Here is a 21,864-nt window from a genome sequence, read left to right as displayed (position 1 = left end):
AATAAATTTCAGAATGACACAAACTTGGATTATGGTGCAATTCATATTTTTCTGTTCTCTTAAACTCGGTGGTTACAAAAGTCATACCATCTTTAAATGGAAATTCATACGATATTGCTTGTGGGTGGGAGGCTGGAATGTATTTGTTAAAATTGTAATGGGATATTTTGACAAAAGGCAGCTGTAACCTACAGTTAACAGGAACATGGGAGTACACCTACAATTATTCTCTCACAAGCACATATGTTATTTCCAGATACATGCTAGTATCACTAGCACACTACAGGAAACAATGGGAGGGAGGAGCACAATCAAACTAAAGGCTCAACTAATACTTTACTTGATAACAACAAAGTATCACCTTTTGTTTTTTTCTTCAATTCTTTTTCTTTTCCATTACTGGATTCGAACCGCCTAGTGGTTGATCATCAGATGGTACATCTTTATTGTTTGTCTGCAGCAGTGTGGGAGTTATATAGATATGACAAGATATATAAAGGAAACATGTATGCACTGAGTGTGGCGAGAATTATTCACATTATACGTTAGATTTTGTTGCTTTACTTACAGTTATTAGTGTCCGTTGGTTGGTTGTTTGTGTACACAGTATGCTGGAAAACATACTGAGTGTTTTCCACTTATGTTAGCCACAGGGAACACGTTCACACGCTTTACAAAACGCAAATAAGCCGAAGAGTATGGCTAAAGTTATGTCAAAGAGTTGTGTTAGGGCAGAGTTTCTCTTTACTGAGCTCCTGTAATACTTACTTTGAAACCTTTGTCCAACCCTTGCAAGGCTTCCCTCCTTTACCAGATGTTGAGGGAAACATCTATTTTCAATGTTTGCATCATCTGAAAATTTGCATGTGGTTTTGTACATCTATGAAGCTTTCATGCTTACTTTCTCAAAGGAAGCATTTGACTCAAGTCATTCAGTGACTTCAGATGGTGTACCCGGCACCATTCTAAAGTATACTTTGAGAGAAGAAGAGAGAATGTGGAGAGGTAGGAATTCACAATAATTATCTAACATTTCAGTCATCCAATACTGAACAGTATCAACAACACAATAAATTTATTAAGAAACTGCCAAATGTGCCCTAAATGAATCAACAAAAGAAAAAATATATTCTGCTTAAAAAAGCAGACGCATAAAAGGACTAACATGTACCTTGGAGCTACGAAGGGATGAAAGTCGGTGCGTGGCTGTGTGGCAGGCGCTGTCCAATGTATCGATATCAGCCAACGTTGACTTGACTTTACGTAACTGATCTGCTATGATTGTCTCCACACACTGAGTCTGTCGTCCAATGTCGTGCAGTGAATCTTGTGCCGGAACTGTTTTATTTGTGCGGAGGATGCAGGGTGCAAAAACAATTGCCAGTGAACTTGCATTCATCCGATTTGCGTCTTCATGTGATGCCACTCTACAAAATGGTGTCAGGAAAATAAGAATAGCAAATATGTGTGTATCGTATCATTGAGAACAGGTTGCAATAAGTGAATAAGTGGAGAATACATTCAGTGCATTATAGCAGTGCTTGCAGTAAAATAAGCTACAACGCAATGAATTCATGGACTCAAAGAGAAAGAGAAAGAGAAAGAGAGAGAGAGAGAGAGAGAGAGAGAGAGAGAGAGAGAGAGAGAGAGAGAGAGAGAGAGAGATATGTGTGGAATGGATAATTAGAAAACATAACTAGTAAGTTAGCTGTTAGTTCACTGTGTATATTATATATTAACTTGACAAAATTAAAATACTGAAAGTTTGCTCACACTACCATTGTGAGGATATCTAAAGATCAGCTATTCCAGAGGATGAAGTCCGATAAGGCGAAAAGTTTACTGAACATCCAAAATCTGTCATTTTTAGTTTAAAAATGACAAAAATTTATTTAATTATTTATTCCTCCACGGATTATTACACACACACACACACACACACACACACACACACACACACACTACTGGTAGCATCATTATTATTATTTAAAGAGTATATAACAAAGTAAGCAATACTCTCCTATAATAATTAAGCACTTTCTTGTTACCACACAGCATAATAGTTTAGAAATTAATGTGCAAAAAAGTAACAAAAATCTGGACTAACAACAATGAAACAGGATATTTGCTAATCAACACAGAGGCACCATTTAGCGGCAGGCAGGCACATTCAAAGCACATTTAAAAATAGTATCAGATTAAGCCCTGAGGTGACAGTGGCCGTCTGCATGTCAGATGTGCGTGTGCAATTACTTGGTGAGTAGCAATCGATCTTATTTAATTACTAAAGTAAAAAAACTTTTTCGAATCCAATTTTATAAAATCTTGGCTGTCTGTCTGCTTATACATGCTGATCAATATATCAGATTACAACAAAGGTAACAGATCTTTAAAAGAATATACACAGTCGTTCTTGAAAAATAGTTACATGTTGTTATGAAGTAAAACAAATCATATACACCACAAGCATAGCAGACTTTTACATAAAGTCAGTTTCTTATTAAACTAGCACAAGTGTATTTAGCACTTTCTCTGCAGTTGCTAAATGTTAATTTAATTTTACACTTTATAAAGAGAAACATCAAAGTAGAGGAAGCAAAATCTCTGTAAGCCACACTGTGATGCAAAATATCTAAACTTAAAATATTTAACTTTGAAAGACCACTCAAACTGACAATGTTGGACAATTAAGAGAATTTCAACAGTTGGTCGGTTGGTTGATTAGGGATGGGAGAGAGAGCAGGTGGACACCGAAGGGCAAGGCCATTGGACTCTGATCTGAGGTGATAGAAACTAAGTGAGGAAGAATGTAAACAGCACAGTCCCATCAACTGGAGAGGAAAATAGCCCAACAAAGTGGCAAAACGAACATTCGGATGGCATAAAGAGTAAAGACTAAATAAGAGGAGGTGGGTGGTCGAAAGCAGGGGGTGCCCCAAAGGGAGGGAGGGAGGGAGGGAGGGAGGGAGGGAGGGAGGGAGGGAGGGGAGCAGGCTTCAAGCAAGATCCAAAAATGAGATGGGGCGGGCAACCTGGGGTGCATGGGCTGTGGATCCTGTGGCTGAGTTGTGCTGCAAGCTCGCGTATTGCACAGAGAGTGTCATATTTACAGGAATTAGAAAGCAGAACTGTATAGTGGATACATATTATCACTCTCTAATGAGTTTGACTATGTTAATTTCCACTACTATGAAATGTTTATTGGACTGGTTTTGAGCAGGAGCTTTAAATCAGATTGTCGATTAATGCGACAGTGATTAGTGAATTAAACTGGCTTTGTCTTACCATTGGGTATGTATCTGAGTAATAGACTGTTCGACTTAAGGCAGTCAAATAATTAATTTTCAGTATAAGTTCATCAGAGCTGTGGCCTCTGTTAACTGATACTGGACTTCCTGTGTTTTCTATTGGCTAATTTTATTTGCTTCTCTGCTTTCATTTGCAACAAGTGTAATGGTGTAAATTTATTTTAAACTTTTAATATTGTAAGTTACTGAGTGATACATTTTTTAGCAATGCAAATTTATTATCTAATTTTAAAACTTTCATTATTACTGCTTTTAGTCTTTGGGGTTGCAAAATAACCGCAAATTTAAATTACTTTTTGTTGTCCCTTGCATTTGGCTTCTACTGAAGAAGCAGTGTCTTATCAATAAATTCTTGTTGTTTTTTTATCCAGCTCACTGATTCTGAATTAACACTTTTACTGCTACAGACATTCTCATTGCATTCCATAGTGAGCACGACTGTTGTTGCCTAATAGCGCCATATGCACTGGGAGACGACATTCCGGCCACCTTTGCTGAATATTTCTGTGGCACTGGAAAGCCTCATCATTGTTGTCAGTGATAATCTACTTTTATTCCTTTGGTTTTATTATGTATTTTGTTTTTTATGTAATTGTATAATGTCAATTGTAGGTGTATTTCTTTATTTTCTTCAAATGAATATTTTTTAATGAAGATGATGATTATATGATTGTTCCCTCATCCCACTAAGAAGCAAGAAGCCTTAAATATGTGCATATATGAGCATGTTCATTTAGAAGAAAACAAATAGATAATGGTCTTGATAAGGACCAATTGAAACTAAATATGAAATGATATGTATTATTGAACTACAATGCCATTGTTCAGGATGTACTGGTCCTAAACTACTTAACAATATCATGTCATCTTAGATGAAAATGCAATGTTTGTTATAATGAAAGTTGTGGTGGAGTATATATAAATTAGGAGTAAAGGTAACAACTCATTGAATAGCAGTGCCATCACGTTGTTGACAGGCAGTGAACAGTGTGTGTGTGTGTGTGTGTGTGTGTGTGTGTGTGTGTGTGTGTGCGTAGTGAGAGAGGGGGACAAAGAAGGTGGGGAGTGGGAAGGAGAGAGCATTGAGAAAGATTAACAGACAGGTGGGAGGGAGGCAGATGGGGGAAGGAGAGGCAAGTGTATGGGATAGGAATGCAACATGGCACCAGGACTTTGTCATGAGGTGTATGATTATGATGATGTGGAGGAGTGGATTGGAAGGGGTAGGCAGAGCAGAGGAAGGGGTGACTGCTGGAGTGTGCCTTCAGGATGAGTGAGGTTAGGATCCTGGGGCAGTGTGGGAGTGCTGGAAGGCAGGAGGCTAGTGAAGAGTGATCAGGATTACAGGAACAAGGGATGTGTAAATAGAATGTGTTGTGGTCAGCAGTTTGTTCTTCTGGATGGTCAACTCTGCTCTTGGCCACAGTTCGTTAATACCCATTTGTTTGGGCCGACAACTGGTTGGTGCTCTTGGTGACATAAAGTCAAGAAGAATTTGGAGTGGATAATGAACTCATCAGTTTCATTAAATAATTTGTCATGAACACTAAATCAAATATTAAAATCCAGGCAAAATTTCTAAACCATTTGAAATCAGAAAATTAAATCTGGCAAGGGGATGGAGTCGCCACTGCACTCTTCACTTGTGTTTTGAAAAGAATCATCATGAATGAGGAAGTGGGCTTCAAAAGGCTGGAGTGAATCAACATATAAAATTAGGAATGAGGCACAAAGGAATCAATATCAACTGCCTGGCCTTTGTGGATGACCTTGCAGTCCTTTCCAAAGAATACAATCATTAATAACACAAACCTCCTTACAAGAATATCAGGGAAGGAAGGCCTACAAATCTCAATATCCAAAACAGAACATATGACAAATATTGTAGGTTCCCCCAAATTGTTGAAATAGGATGACCCCAAATCACTAAAAATATATTTTGGAAAAATTAACGAAGTCCAAACCTTAAAATCATTCAAACCAATGGACTGACCAAACAAGCAAACAACAGATCCCAGAAAATTAATAAATATTTAACACAACTCAAGAAGACATTCAAAACATAGAAAATTTTGGGAAAAAACACCTTTAAATGTTCCCCAGAAACATGGAAGAATCTTCACCAGGAACAAAAACAACAATTGAGTGAGAGAATAAAAAGTACTCGTTTATGTTTTGCTTGGTTCACAGTTGGTTGGATTAGATGCAAGAAGAAGAAAGAAATTAAGAGAAAAGGCAACAAAAATGGTGTGAACATGATGGGGTAGGAAGGCAGGATAGAAGCCCACACATGCAGCAGCAGCAGCAACCACAACAACAACAACAATAATTACGTCTGAAAATGGAGATAAGATAATGCAATCAGAAAGAGTAAGTAAGAGAGTCTTGGTGAAGCCCTCTCAGAAAAGCAATATGAATTGAAATTAGAATAAATTAGGGCAAAGTCAATGATGACACTCAAGTGTATCTGGAGTTGAAAAGCAACGTTGGTCAATGATCCTCCTCAGATGGCAATAAATTACTTTCTGATGAACATAATACATGTGTAGTACTATCTTATACATACTAAACATTAGCATTGTGTTCACCATACTGATACAGTACTAGTTAACTGTCTCCTATTTTTGAATGGCAATCTTCATACACCTAGTGACCTATGAGCATTACATAATGGAGTACCATCTCATACACAGGTTGTCACCATTAGGGAGAAGCAGCCCCACAGAACACATGGAAGGTATTGTAACTAAAGCCTACATAATCTATTTAAAAAGTTGGGACTGTTAAATCACAGTGTGTTTGAAAACTGGTTGATATTAACCAACAAACCATATATTTTGTGTATTTAACCACTGCCTCTTTCACATTCAGAGGAGTTGTATTTCATAATTTAAACTGACAATCACTATGCACTGTAGCAGTTGCTTTGTGATTGTTATCGCCCCTTTTTTTCCTAAAAGGTATTTCCACATGCACAAAGATAATGACAAACCTGATATTAATTCTGACACATTACCTCTTATGACTTATGCTGAAATCAACAGTTGACAGTGTTGTTCAATATATTTCTTTCTTTCTTTTGCTGGTGCCTTGTCCTGTAGTTTTGCAGGGTCGGCATGGTTATAAACGGATTTGACAAGTTTAGTTTTAAGGGGTGGCCAGATGCCCTGCCTGCTGCCACCCCGTATCCCCCAGGATGGAATTAGTGTACCCCAGCTGCCTGTGTCTAGTGTAATCCATGGAATAGTGCAAACGTGTTCATGTGTCTGTGAGTTGTGTAACTGAGGCAGAACATGGGGAACAGCCCAGCATGCACCTAACGGGATGTGGAAAACTTCTGAAAAACCACATCCAGGCTGGCTGACACACCAACCGACATCAGTAATCCTCTGGGCGGATTCGATCCAGGGCCGGCATGCCTACCCGAGTCCAGGAAGCAGTGCATTAGTGCTCTCGGCTAACCTAGCGGGTAGGTTGTTCAATATACACTCCTGGAAATTGAAGTAAGAACACCGTGAATTCATTGTCCCAGGAAGGGGAAACTTTATTGACACATTCCTGGGATCAGATACATCACATGATCACACTGACAGAACCACAGGCACATAGACACAGGCAACAGAGCATGCACAATGTCGGCACTAGTAGTGTATATTCACCTTTCGCAGCAATGCACGCTGCTATTCTCCCATGGAGACGATCGTAGAGATGCTGGATGTAGTCCTGTGGAACGGCTTGCCATGCCATTTCCACCTGGCGCCTCAGTTGGACCAGCGTTCGTGCTGGACGTGCAGTCCGCGTGAGACGACGCTTCATCCAGTCCCAAACATGTTCAATGGGGGACAGATCCGGAGATCTTGCTGGCCAGGGTAGTTGACTTACACCTTCTGGAGCACGTTGGGTGGCACGGGATACATGCGGACGTGCATTGTCCTGTTGGAACAGCAAGTTCCCTTGCCGGTCTAGGAATGGTAGAACGATGGGTTCGATGACAGTTTGGATGTACCGTGCACTATTCAGTGTCCCCTCGACGATTACCAGAGGTGTACGGCCAGTGTAGGAGATCGCTCCCCACACCACGATGCCGGGTATTGGCCCTGTGTGCCTCGGTCGTATGCAGTCCTGATTGTGGCGCTCACCTGCACGGCGCCAAACACGCATACGACCATCATTGGCACCAAGGCAGAAGCGACTCTCATCGCTGAAGACGACACGTCTCCATTGGTCCCTCCATTCACGCCTGTCGCGACACCACTGGAGGCGGGCTGCACGATGTTGGGGCGTGAGCGGAAGACGGCCTAACGGTGTGCGGGACCGTAGCCCAGCTTCATGGAGACGGTTGCGAATGGTCCTCGCCGATACCCCAGGAGCAACAGTGTCCCTAATTTGCTGGGAAGTGGCAGTGTGGTCGCCTACGGCACTGCGTAGGATCCTAAGGTCTTGGCGTGCATCCGTGCGTCGCTGCGGTCCGGTCCCAGGTCGACGGGCACGTGCACCTTCCGCCGACCACTGGCGACAACATCGATGTACTGTGGAGGCCTCACGCCCCACGTGTTGAACAATTCGGCGGTACTTTCACCCGGCCTCCCGCATGCCCACTATACGCCCTCGCTCAAAGTCCGTCAACTGCACATACGGTTCACGTCCACGTTGTCGCGGCATGCTACCAGTGTTAAAGACTGCGATGGAGCTGCGTATGCCACGGCAAACTGGCTGACACTGACGGCGGCGGTGCACAAATGCTGCGCAGCTAGCGCCATTCGACGGCCAACACCGCGGTTCGTGGTGTGTCCGCTGAGCCGTGCGTGTGATCATTGCTTGTACAACCCTCTCGCAGTGTCCGGAGCAAGTATGGTGGGTCTGACACACCGGTGTCAATGTGTTCTTTTTTCCATTTCCAGGAGTGTATTTATTTTGTGTTATGTAAGTTCCATTTTGTGTGCCACTGGGCCAAACATTCAGAGTTCAGTTTCTTGTTTTGCTACATTTTCCCATTATTTTCATCATAGTTCAGAAGGCAGTGCCTGGTGAGATAATGTATTTTCTTCATGGTTCAAACAGCAATGTAGTATCAATTTTGCTGAAGTTATGCAGCTCTCTCCCACACCAGAAGAGAACTGGAAAATGCACACAGCTCCCAGGAACACTACATTTAAATATTGCCCTTGTTTAAAAAAAAACTGAAAATTTTACTAGCAGCACTTCACTGAAAATTCACAGGGGGTTATACTTTATTACTCTTCTGGATATCACTTACCTCAGGGAAATGCAGTTTGCCTGTCATCTTGAATTTACAATGGACCTGTGCTATCATGGAAATAATCATCTTTTCTATTTTAATATTGGGTGCTTCTCATACGTCTTGAACATCATGTGACACTAAATCAAACATTCAATGATGTTGTTAGTAAAAGCTATACATGTTTGTGCTAAGTTATGAGAGGTTTGCTGGACGCATGTTGATAAAACCTATCTGCATCCAAAGGTTTCTGCAGGGGATCTCCTTGTCAGACAAAAAATTTATGAATCTTAGTACTATACAGATTTATACTCATAAGCCAGAAAAGTGTAAATGTAACTGATTCTAAAAGCCAAAATTAGAAAATAAATAAAAAAACATACCTTGCAAGATGGAATACAAGTCTCTCAACAAGGTCGAAATTTGGCTTTGGTAACTTCTTAATTATTGCGAAGAGGGTCAACACACGATCATGAGGATCTGTAAGACTGCCAGCACGTAAAAAGTCTTCATAACTATCAAATGTTAACAAAGGTTCAGGCATTTCACGCAAGAAGCTCTTCAATACGGCTGCCAATACATGAACATGATAACTTCCGAAGTTGATATCATCTAGATGTTCGTCTTCAATTCTTGCCTTTAATTCCTTCACTTTAGAACTCACCTGTAACAAAATAAACACCAGAAATAAAGACCTCTGACGTAAGTTTACACAGCAGTTTAAATGCCAAGTATTTAAAATAAAAAGATTACAGATGATGTGGTCTTCTGATCATGTCAGCCTACAATGTGGTACTGTATTTACTTCTACCAAAGATTTCAGTGTGATAAGCAAAAACTCAAGTCTAGTTAAGAAGCCCATCGGAATCCTCAACTACCTTGCTTGGGCATTTTTGTAACAGTATACAATATTTGATGGCAGAAAGTATTTTATTTCGGTTGCCACAATATTTATAATAGGTGAGATTACAGAACATGAAGACGATAGCTGCATGTAAATTTCTCAAATGAAGGTAATTTACTTGCATGAATAATTAACAACAGTAGAGTCCCTATCGAATCTTGCAGAACTGAACATAAAATAATTTCTTCCAGAACAAAAATCGAAAGTTAACCACATCACACAAGAAGAATACGAAACAAACAGAAATACATGTTCAGCTGTACACAGATGATCACTGTTTCAATTAAACATCCTAAGTGTTCTTGAAGTGTCAACTGATACATTGTCCAATAAACAATCATTGTCATAAGTTAAAAACTAGAAATCACTTGGCAACAGCTGAACATTCTCCTATACTTTCCAGGAATCGCAAAGGACCAATAGTATCAATTCTAATATCTGATCTTCGAAAAAGGTGACACACATCTTGGATTGATTGAGAATTATCATTACGTTGCAATAGATATATGACATATCATATCAAGTTATCACTCAATTACACTTTTTTTTCTAGTGCTGCCTTATACTCACTCCAGATTTCCGATAGATTCCCTCTGTATATAAGCCATGCATTTCAATGGTGGTGATTAAGCGGTCAACAACAGCAGGTACCTTCCCATCACCAGTTGCTAAGAGGTGAAGAGGAACGCCAAATACACGACGACCCTCACTAGTATACCCACTTTCACCATGGCCTTCTTTACCACAAGCCACAATAACTCGTGTATAGCACTTCTTGTGGCATGTTAACTTGCAGTCTGGAAAGCAAGCACAAAACTAATTAAAAAAAGTAAGCACATGTATTTCATCCCATAACAGTATGGATGAATTTTGACAGTAAATGTTCTGAACATTTAAAAAAATGTAGAAAAAGAATTGATAGCAATGAATAAAAATTCTGTCATGATATTTAAAACTTTCACTGGGGTGCAACAGTGACTGCATCTTACAGTTCCCCCTGCAAAAATCATTTCATCTTTGCACTGTTTCCAAATTTACATAATGTTACTGGGATTAACGTATTTCTAGGCACCTTTCCCTGAACTCCTACTAGTACTTTGAAAATAAAAATTATGCTTTCCTCTTGCATTTAATTATTCACAATCTCATGCTGCACCAATTACTGTGTTGCAGACAATGTAAGGAAAAAAATTTGTCAGTGACACAGCCCACTGCTGCAAAATCACATTTCAATTCTATTAAATTTATATCTACAGGGTGTTACAAAAAGGTATGGCCAAACGTTCAGGAAACATTCCTCACACACAAAGAAAGAAAATATGTGGACATGTGTCCGGAAACGCTTACTTTCCATGTTAGAGCTCATTTTATTACTTCTCTTCAAATCACATTAATCACGGAATTGAAACACACAGCAACAGAAGGTACCAGTGTGACTCCAAACACTTTGTTACAGGAAATGTTCAAAATGTTCTCCGTTAGCAAGGATACATGCATCCAGCCTCCGTCGCATGGAATCCCTGAGGCGCTGATGCAGCCCTGGAGAATGGTGTATTGTATCATAGCCATCCACAATACGAGCATGAAGAATGGTACCGGGGTTGCATAGACAAGAGCTTTCAAATGCCCCCATAAATGAAAGTCAAGAGGGTTGAGGTCAGGAGAATGTGGAGGCCATGGAATTGGTCCGCCTCTACCAATCCATCTGTCACCGAATCTGTTGTTGAGAAGTGTACGAACACTTCGACTGAAATGTGCAGGAGCTCCATCGTGCATGAACCACATGTTGTGTCATACTTGTAAAAGCACATGTTCTAGCAGCACAGGTCCCGTGTGAAATCATGATAACGTGCTCCATTGAGTGTAGATGGAAGAACATGGGGCCCAATCAAGACATCACCAACAATGCCTGCCCAAACGCTCTCAGAAAATCTGTGTTGATGACGTGATTGCACAATTGCGTGCGGATTCTCGTCAGCCCACACATGTTGATTGTGAAAATTCACAAATTGATCACGTTGGAATGAAGCCTCATCCGTAAAGAGAACATTTGCACTGAAATGAGGATTGACACATTGTTGGATGAACCATTCGCAGAAGTGTACCCATGGAGGCCAATCAGCTGCTGATAGTGCCTGCACACGCTGTACATGGTATGGAAACAACTGGTTCTCCCATAGCACTCTCCATACAGTGACATTAGGGTTATTGTGAACTGCACGAAGAATTGCCTCATCCATTGCAGGTGTCCTCGTCGTTCTAGGTCTTCCCCAGTCACCAGTCATAGGCTGGAATGTTCTGTGCTCGCTAAGATGCCGATCAATTGCTTTAAACATCTTCCTGTCAGGACACCTTCGTTCTGGAAATCTGTCTCGATACAAACGTACCGCGTCACGGCTATTGCCCCATGCTAATACATACATCAAATGGGCATCTTCCAACTCTGCATTTGTAAACATTGCACTGACTGCAAAACCACATTCGTGATGAACACTAACCTGTTGATGCTACGTACTGATGTGCTTGATGCTAGTACTGTAGAGCAATGAATCGCATATCAGCACAAGCACCGAAGTCAACATTACCTTTCTTTAATTGGCCAACTGGCAGTGAATCGATGAAGTACAGTACATACTGACGAAACTAAAATTAGCTCTAACATGGAAATTAAGTGTTTCCGGACACATGTCCACATAACATCTTTTCTTTATTTTTGTGTGAGGAATGTTTCCTGAAAGTTTGGCCGTACCTTTTTGTAACGCCCTATACATACATCTCACCCAACCTGCACATAGGATACCCCTCTTTAAGAGAGAGAGAGAGAGAGAGAGAGAGAGAGAGAGAGAGTGAGATAAAAACACTGAAACACTGTTGAATTACATTTTGAGCACATACATATATTTTCTTGAAAATGTTTGTAGTTCATACTTTTAGACCACCAAATCCAGAATTACAGGATGTTTCAATTTCTTCTGCTGATTTTTATTTTTCTGTATTTATAGTTCACTAATAGTATCAAGTTTTGATGTCTAACACCAAAAATTTTGAATGTCTACACGGTCTGGACATACATAAACATTAAACAGTAGACAAGAAGTATATCTGACTTAAGATCGTATAACTTGCTACATCACAGACAGCTGTTAGCACAGGTGCAGTTGACTGATTGCATAAGAATGCAGGTCCAACAACGAAAAGTTCTATGAACATCATCATGAAGTTAGATGTGCGGATGGGTGTGTGTGTGTGTGTGTGTGTGTGTGTGTGTGTGTGTGTGTGTGTGTGTGTGTGCGTGTGTGTGTGTGTGGGTGCGTGTGTGTGTGTGTGTGGGTGCATGTGTGTGTGTGTGGGTGTGTGGGTGTGTGGGTGCGTGTGTGTGTGTGTGGGTGCGTGTGTGTGTGTGTGGGTGCGTGTGTGTGTGCGTGTGTGTGTGTGGGTGGGTGCGTGTGTGTGTGTGTGTGGGTGGGTGCGTGTGTGTGTGGGTGCGTGTGTGTGTGGGTGCGTGTGTGTGTGGGTGCGTGTGTGTGTGTGTGTGGGTGCGTGTGTGTGTGTGCGCGCATGTGGGTGCGCGTGTGGGTGCGCGTGTGTGTGCGCGTGTGGGAGTGTATACCTGTCCTTTTTCCCCCTAAGGTAAGTCTTTCCGCTCCTGGGATTGGAATGACTCCTTACCCTCTCCGTTAAAACCCACATCCTTTCATCTTTCCCTCTCCTTCCCTCTTTCCTGATGAAGCAACCGTTGGTTGCGAAAACTTGAATTTTGTGTGTTTGTTTGTGTGTCTATCAACCTGCCAGCGCTTTCGTTTGGTAAGTCACATCATCTTTGTTTTTAGATATATTTTTCCCACGTGGAATGTTTCCCTGTGTGTGTGTGTGTGTGTGTGTGTGTGTGTGTGTGTGTGTGTGTGAGTGAGCGCATGCAGATACAGAGAGGCATAATGCAATACGGGGTCCATTAAAAAAAAAGTACATATACTTTGAATTGTCACAGAATATTTATTTGTTGTTCTACAAGGTTCAATTTCTGGCTGAAAGTAACGTTATGTTTCTTGAAGACGTGGTAGCAGAATTGTGGCTCTCACTACCCAATCCAGTTAGTGACATGGAAGCTACTTCAACATGACTGACATACATCTGAGCTTTGAAGTCCTGAAGCAAGTAATTAAGTGATACTGGAAGTTTGAGAATACTGCTGAGGTTCAGACATAGTGGAGAAGTGAGCATGTAGTGCCCCGAGAATTTTGGAGTCTTCAACCGTCTCGAACACTTGATATTTTATGTATAAGTGTGGGAGAGTGGAGCTGTGTCTACCATGCCACCAATTTTTGTGTCCAGGAAGGAAGTGTATTAGGAGAATACTGCAATTGTGGCGGCCGATCAGTGCAGACAAGTGTTTGTCGCTCACGCCATAGAAGCTGTACGTGACATACAAGGAGCATTGTAATTGTTATGAACAAATGAAATATGAAATTTCCTGGCAAATTAAAACAGTGTGTCGGACCAAGACTCGAACTCGGAAACTTTGCCTTTCGCGGGCAAGTGCTCTACCAACTGAGCTACCCAAGCACAACTCACGACCCGTCCTCACAGCTTTACTTCTGCCAGTACCTCGTTTCCTACTTTCCAAACTTCGCAGAAGCTCTCCTGCGAACCTTGCAGAACTAGTACTCCTGGAAGAATGAGATTTTCACTCTGCAGCGAAGTTCTGGAAACATCCCCCAGGCTGTGGCTAAGCCATGTCTTCGCAATATCCTTTCTTCCAGGAGTGCTAGTTCTCCCCGCAGGAGAGCTTCTGTGAAGTTTGGAAAGTACGAGATGAGGTACTTGCAGAAGTAAAGCTGTGAGGACGGGGCGTGAGTCGTGCTTGGGTAGCTCAGTTGGTAGAGCACTTGTCCGTGAAAGGCAAAGGTCCCGAGGTTGAGTCTCAGTCCAGTACACAGTTTTAATCTGCCAGGAAGTTTCATATCAGCGCACACTCCACTGCAGAGTGAAAATCTCATTCTGGAAATGAAATATGATTTGAATAGAGACTTTTACTTCAGGTGTTAGACTTGCTAGAAGCAAGAACAGTCTTTGAATTTCTGGTGGTTATTAAACTCGCCACATTTTAAATATACTTAATTGTATCTGACAGTTAAAGACGTAATTGAATTGCAAGTATTTGTATACTTAAGTGAGACTTGTGGAAATGGAAATACACTAGAACTGACTGAAAGTATTATGGGAGTGCCTAGTTATTTCAAGAGCAGAGGTGCAGAGAGAGAGAGAGAGAGAGAGAGAGAGAGAGAGAGAGAGAGAGAGAGAGAGTGTCTTTATTTAATCCCTCTAATTAGCATTATTTCTTCGAAGAAGAAGTCGTCGAGATTGACGCAGGCATGTATCCAGAGACGAGGATCGACTGTGTTTCAAGTTAGTCAATTGTAATGACAGAAAAGGAACATGCACAATCCAGTTCTGCACTGTTTCTCTTGTCACCAAACCATTAAAAGTATGGTACAGAAACACTACTTGAAAGATAATGCCTTGCTAGCATCATTACATCTCCTTTAATCATAAATGGTGAGACATTTGTACTTATGATGATGCAAAAGCATGAACACAGATGATAGGACTGAACCGATAAAACATTGTTGCAAACAATAGGAAAATGTTAATTACAGAAATGTGAAAATGAAGTTTCACGATACATTGGAAACAGTCACTGGTGATCACACTCAAATGCTTCAACTGTCTACACAACTGTTACTCATAACATTCAAAGCTAAGGATGCTCAATAATACTGATAGCACTTAAGCAGGAAAGGTCTAAACACTAAGGCAACTTTCTCTCTTTGTGTTTAATGAGAAGTTTGCTGCAGAAAGCTGTAGAAGCACTCTACATATTCAATGAGAAGTGTGCCGGGAAAAAAGGAGTAGTTTTGAACCAACTTCTGAAATGTTTCCCGTTTTACTTGAGGTATACAATTTTATTACTTCCTGCATCAGTTATTTGTGAAGATATTTGATCATTCTTCAGTTTGATGTTAAGCACAGGCTACAGTATTTTTTATTTAAGAATGGCAAGATAGTGGGTAAAATTGCTGACATGTTCTTGAAAAAAAGTTAAAGAAAAAAATTATTTACATAAAAATGAATTTTTAACACACCACATTTTAAAACTGAACTAAAAAGTATTAAATACTTTCTCCTCAGCCCATACAGATACTTCTGAAAATCTGCAATAGCGAATTTTCAATAGCTATGAAAATACAGTGTATAAATTTTTTTTTAAAAAATCCGATGTTTAAAAAATCGTAACTATTAAGTTATTTGAGATGCATGCGTGAACACTGTACTGTTGGAAAGAAACTCTCGAGTTTCGCATGGTTCCCACTAACAAGGGGAGGCCACAACATTTGGAATGTGGATTTACTGCAAACTTTGTACACTTGTAGTACTCCATTAGGAACAAAAAATGTTTAAGCATTAGCGCGTACTTCTCAAGCGTTATTGAGAAAATCACAAGATAATTTCAGTCGTCAAATATACATACCTGTGCGTGACCATTTTTACCATGAAGTAGTGGCAGTCAAGTGGTTAGCGTTCAGGCCCCATAATCGCTGAATCGAATTCCGTTCGTCCGTTTTTTGTCATATTCTTTACCATTTACATTACAATTGATATAATGGGAAAAAATACGTGTAATCAGATGAACCTTTGTTTAATTTACAATGTTATTTGGCAGTATACAAATTTTTATTATCACAAATAATATAATATTCATAACTATTGACTAGTAAATGACCAAAGGCATAAAGTGATACTGAAAATGTTTACTTGTCCGTGATCTGAGAAATCCCTTATACCTGGAACGAGCCCGAAACTACTTGTTACCTGCAAGTTTTGACTGGCACAGACGGCTTTCAAAGAATGAGGGGACTGCCAGACTGGAACAGGGATAAAATTGGTATCATTTGACAGTTAACTCGTATAGTAGTGAGACCTTGCTTATGTAGCAGGATGAAATAATGTATGTGCAAATTGTTCATAAAAGCGTCGAGAACTGCAGACGAGGAATTTCATGAACATTCAATCCATAGTGCAGTTGCGAAACTTCGGTTGAAAGATGCGTTCATATATTGTGATAGTCTTCTTCAAGAAGCAGACGCCGTCGATACAGAAGCATCAGCAATGATTTCTGCAGATGCAATGGTGATTGGAGAAGAACTGTATCGCGCTACCATGGAAACTTTAGGAGAAAAAAATATTCATTTTGATGAAGTAGATGAAGAAGATCAATTCCGTGAAGTTGAAGAAAATTCGTCCGACAATGAAGATTATGAGCTAACGGAAAAGGCGTCAAAAGGTGATTATGTTACATTGGAGACCAAAATAAAAGTTGTTCAACTGGCGACAGAACTCGCAAAATGGAGTCTCCAAACCCTCCAGATAAAAGGGTCCAGAAGTTTGATAAGAAAAGACAAATTGAAGGGATGGGAAGAAAACATAAAATCTGGAGGATCAACGACTGATAAATATTTGCTAATCGATTCGTGGACTTATGACTGTTTCGTGGAGTCTCGCCAAAATTATCAGCAAGTAAGTGTTCATTTTTATCACTCTACATCTAATTTTCTAAATCGTCAACAACCTCATTCGAAGAAATAATTATATTAATAAAATTAAACTACTGATTTTACTTTTCAGGTAGCAACCAGAAACCTACAGCAGTGGGCTTTGGCTGCTGCACTCCAATTCCAATCGGAGGACCTCATCTTCAAACTACAGCACCACACCAGACGGGTTGCCAAACAACAGAACTCTTGCTGAAAAAAAATTCTAAGACCGCGTTTGTCAGAAGGCGCAATATGAATAAGGTGACACACTCGTACAAGGCATAATAAGCGATAAATTTGCATGGCGAATTACTGACGCTCGTGTTTCTTTGTTAGCGAGAGGCCATGGGGAAGTTTGGACCAATGGTTCAGAACACCATTGACCATTGTAATTAGTTCGAAATGCAGGAAACTTACCACGCAATTATATTGCTCATTTTTATCTAGCGTCATGCTTCCCTACATGAAGAAAGAAAAATTCTTATTAATAATAGATTATTGGGGGGATCAAATGAATCATGGTTTGTACGACATAATTTTCACCGTTGACAAAGGACTTGGAACATGTACGGTTAAAGTCGTACCTCCGAAATGCATGCCAGTTTCCCAACCATGTGCTGTTTATTTCTACAAGAAACTCTAAAATTTTACTAAGCGTCTTCAAAAATGTTCTTATTTAATTGAAAGAGAACAAGAAATTGCTTCTCGTGAAGGCACCATTAAAATATACTCACTACAGCATGATCAATTATCAGTGCCAATATTTAAGGAAATGCTGCATTATGCATGGTTTGCTTTCAAATTATCGGCTGAAAAAGAGGTTTTTAAAAATGTTGTTTTTCCATGGAAAACCTCAAAAGAAACATAGCATTTATTCAGTGTTGAAAGCGACAATAAACTGTACATCTTTCGAAAGCCGTCTATGCAGGTCAAAACTTGCAGGTAACAAGTAGTTTTGGGCTCCTTCCAGGTATAAGGGAATCCTCAAATCTCGGACAAGCATACATTTTCAGTATCACTTTATGCATCTACTAGTCGATAGTTATGAATATTATATTATTTGTGATGATAAAAATGTGTATACTGCCTAATAACATTGATAATTTAATAAAAGTTCATCCGATTATACGTATTTTTCCCATTATATCAATTCCAATATAAAGAGTAAAGAATATGACTGTGTTGGGGAGAAAAACGGGGCTCGATCCAGCGATTATGGGGCTTGAACACTAACGACTCGGCTACAGCCACTTCATGGTAAAAATGGCCACACAAGTTTATATTTGATGACCGAAATTATCTTGCGTTTTTCTCAGTAACTCTTGAGAATTATGCACTATTGCTTACACATTTTGATGTCCTAATGGAGTACTACGAGTGTATGAAGATTGCAGTAACAAATGCCGCGGCCTCCCCTTGTAGGTGGTAGCAGTGTGCACCCACTTCATTACTAGTAAAAATGGTGTCAGGGCAATAGAAAATGTTTTGTGGTCTATGTTTTGTGCAGTGTCGGTCAGTAATAATTGTTCACCGTGACTTTTGTAGTACGTATGGTGTGGATCCTCCCACAGCACAGAGCATTAGACAATGGCACAAACAATTCCAAGAAACTGGTTGTTTTTGTTAAGGCAAATTGCCATGCTGTCCCCAAGTGTCCAACACACACACTGAATGCATCTGCCATAGTTTCACCAGGAGTCCACAGAAACCTGTTTGCCATGCAGCTCAACATGCCCTCCATGTCCGTCTGCCATGTCTTGTATCGACATTTACACATGAAACCATACTAAATTCAGCTACTGCAAGCTCTTTGTTAAAGTGACAAACAACAACATGTGGAATTCTGTAATTTTGTTCTCGCCAAGATGGAGTGTTTAGTGACACAGCAACTTTCCACATAAATGGACAGGTGAGCCGTCATAATGTGGGAATGTGGGGTACGATCAACCACATGAAGTTGTACATCATGAGAGAGACTCTCCAAAATTTAATTTATTTTGCGCATTTTCACAGGAAAAAGTGTATGGTAAATTTTTCTCTGCGGAGAACACTGTTACAGGAAGCACATATCTCGATATCCCTGCGAACTTCCTTTTCCCACATTTGGAGACTAATTTGAATGACTTCATTTACCAGCAGGATGGGGCACCGCCACACTGGCTTCTAGAAGTGTGGGAATTTTTAAATCAAAGAATTAACAAATGATTGATTGGTTGCACTGGACCAAATGATTCAGCCTTACATTACTGGCCTCCAAGGTCCCTGGACCTGACTATGTGATCATTTCTCGTGGTGGTTTATAAAAGACTCTGTTTACGTGCCTTCATTACCAACAATAATGAACGAACTGAGACATCACATAACACAGCTGTGGAAGCTGTAACTCGAGACATGCTCGCTGCAGTGTGGGAACAATCTGAATACTGCATTGACATACACCGTGCATCTCAAGGGGGCACACTGAAGACCTATGAAAAAAACTTTCTGAGTTTCCCATTCAACAAAAAACAAACTTAATTGTATACAAGAGCTATTAAAAAAGTAAGGTGTCTTCAAATTGAGCAGGAAGCATACATTCGATTATCGATCTTTTTCTTTGTTATGTTGGTACTCATTTCCCGAACATACGCCCACAGTTTCAAGTGTACAGCATACTTAATTTGCTTCTGACAGATAGAAAGGTTAGATGTGATGTAATGCGCTCAGTGATTTTCGATTATTATAAAAAAAATGGAGCAAAGAATTTGCATCAACTTTTGTGTGAAAAATGGAATCGAGTGCTCTAAAACACTTGAAATTTTGAAGTGGCGTATGGTGAGTCTTCTCTAAGTAAAAAAAAAAGTTTACAGTTAGTTCAAGCTCTTGCAAGATGGCTGAGAAGATGCCAATGACGAACCTCTCTCTGGACGCCCCAACACATAAACAACAGATGATAACGTCAAAGCTGTGAAGAAAATTGTTTTGGAAAATCGTTGAATTACCATAGAGAAGTTGCTGAGGATGTTGGCATATCACTCGGTTTGTGTCATACAATTTTTTTCAGATGATTTGTGCACGAGACGTGTGTCAGCGAAGTCTGTTACAAAACTTCTTAATCTTGATCAGAAGAACCATCGCACGAGTGGCACACAGGAGCTCTTGAGCGACGTCAATGATGATCCTGATGTGCTCAAAAGGGTCATAACTGGTGACAAAACATGGGTTTATGGTTATGAGTTCAAAACCAAAGCCCAATCGTCCCAATGGAAGCACCCGGAGAGCCAAGAACGAAAAAAGCACGCTAAGTTCAATCAAATGTTGAAATTTTTCTCACTATTTTTTTCCAATTACCCTGACATAGCGCATTGTGAATTTTTACCTCAAGGCCGTATGGTCAACAAGGAGTATTACCTTGATGTTATGCGCCATTTGCGAAGAGCAATATGCAAAAAAAAATGTCTGGAATTGTGGAAAAACAGTTCAGGGCTTTTGCATCATGACAATCCACCTGTTCGTACATCAATGTTTGTGAGAGATTTTTTTGGTCAAAACAGCACAACAATCATGCCTCAGCCACCATGTTTACTGGATTTGGCCCCCTGGGACTTTTTCCTGTTCCCAAAACTGAAGAGATCTATGAAAGGGCAAAGATTTTCAACAACTGCATCGCTGGAAGTACTCAAGGTTGTACCAAGAAGTGCTTGTGAGAAGTGCTTCGAGGACTGGAAGAAGCTTTGGCACAAGTGTATTGTATCTGAGGGGGATTACTTTGAAGGGGACAACATGAATATTGATGAATAAATAAATATTTTTTCATAAAAATATAAAGTCACCTTACTTTTTGAACACACATCGTATGTTTATTCGTTTCAGAAATATAGACATGCCAAATCAGATGATTCTTTTTGATACACCCTGTATTTCTAAGATTTAAATGAAAAAATATGGGGTGCATGCAATATGTAACTGATACACAAATATTTCACCTCTTTGTTGTTCTCAAAAAATTGAGTTTTCACACTGAATGTGAACTCAAAAACAACGTCTCAATTTTAGAAAGTAAGAATGAAAGTGAGTTAGATGTGAAAAAGAAGAAATCCCCACCACCACATCTTACTCGAAATAGGTGGAGCTGGAACAAATTACAAAGATCAGCTTTCAAATATCATACATTTCCAACTACCAAGTGAACGATCTGAGGTTACATGAAGAGGTGCCAAAATTGGTCAATATGCTTGGAATCAAGAATTTCTCCACATCTACTAAGTAGATTGACTAACTTAACAAGTGGCATAATGTGGTCTACAAAAGCATATGAAATGAAGAAAATAATGTGAACATAAAAACTACTAGCGAATGGCAAGAAGGTAGGTTAAAAGGAGAGCATTCTAACCAAAAGACTTCTTCAAAATAAATTCCAGAAAGATATGAACACACACAAATTACGTATATAACCGAAAGTTATATAGATTTAGCCTGTCTGCTAGAAGACAAATACTGAGAGCAAACTAAGAAAATTTCACCATACAAAAGCGTCCAAAAGAAGCTATTTTATGTTTAGGAATTACCTTAGATGCTGGCTAACTACACATTGTGTTCCTGAGAACCAAATTAATTTCTATAATAATGCGTGAGATTACCCGTGAGAACCAAAGGCAAAGAAAAAAGGTAATATGATTTACCCATATTTCTATAGCAGACATCTTCTATGTCTTTGGTTCTCAGGACCAGTAATTGTGTCTAATTATACACTATTGTGGTTCTTGTGCTTTTGAAACACCAGACTGTTTCCATTCAGCTGGTTGTCCATATGGATATATTACACCCACGAAATTTCATCTA

General features: G+C 39.9%; 1 protein-coding gene across 4 annotated transcripts in view; it reads right to left on the bottom strand.

The window, feature by feature from the left end:
* The window catches only part of LOC126281172 (unconventional myosin-IXAa-like), a 312,562-nt gene that overhangs the window by 30,512 nt on the left and 260,186 nt on the right, over positions 1-21,864 (bottom strand). For all 4 annotated transcript variants that reach the window (XM_049979854.1, XM_049979856.1, XM_049979857.1 and 1 more), the window contains 3 exons: positions 10,022-10,248; positions 8,931-9,211; positions 1,172-1,427 (listed from right to left, as the gene is read on the bottom strand). In XM_049979854.1, the coding sequence (XP_049835811.1) occupies positions 1,172-1,427; positions 8,931-9,211; positions 10,022-10,248 (764 nt within the window). The remainder of the gene's footprint in view (positions 1-1,171; positions 1,428-8,930; positions 9,212-10,021; positions 10,249-21,864) is intronic.

This window comes from Schistocerca gregaria, chromosome 7, assembly GCF_023897955.1.
Source record: "Schistocerca gregaria isolate iqSchGreg1 chromosome 7, iqSchGreg1.2, whole genome shotgun sequence".
Lineage (NCBI taxonomy): Eukaryota > Metazoa > Arthropoda > Insecta > Orthoptera > Acrididae > Schistocerca > Schistocerca gregaria.
Note: the sequence above shows the minus strand (reverse complement) of the source record. Positions and strands in the feature narration are given on the sequence as shown.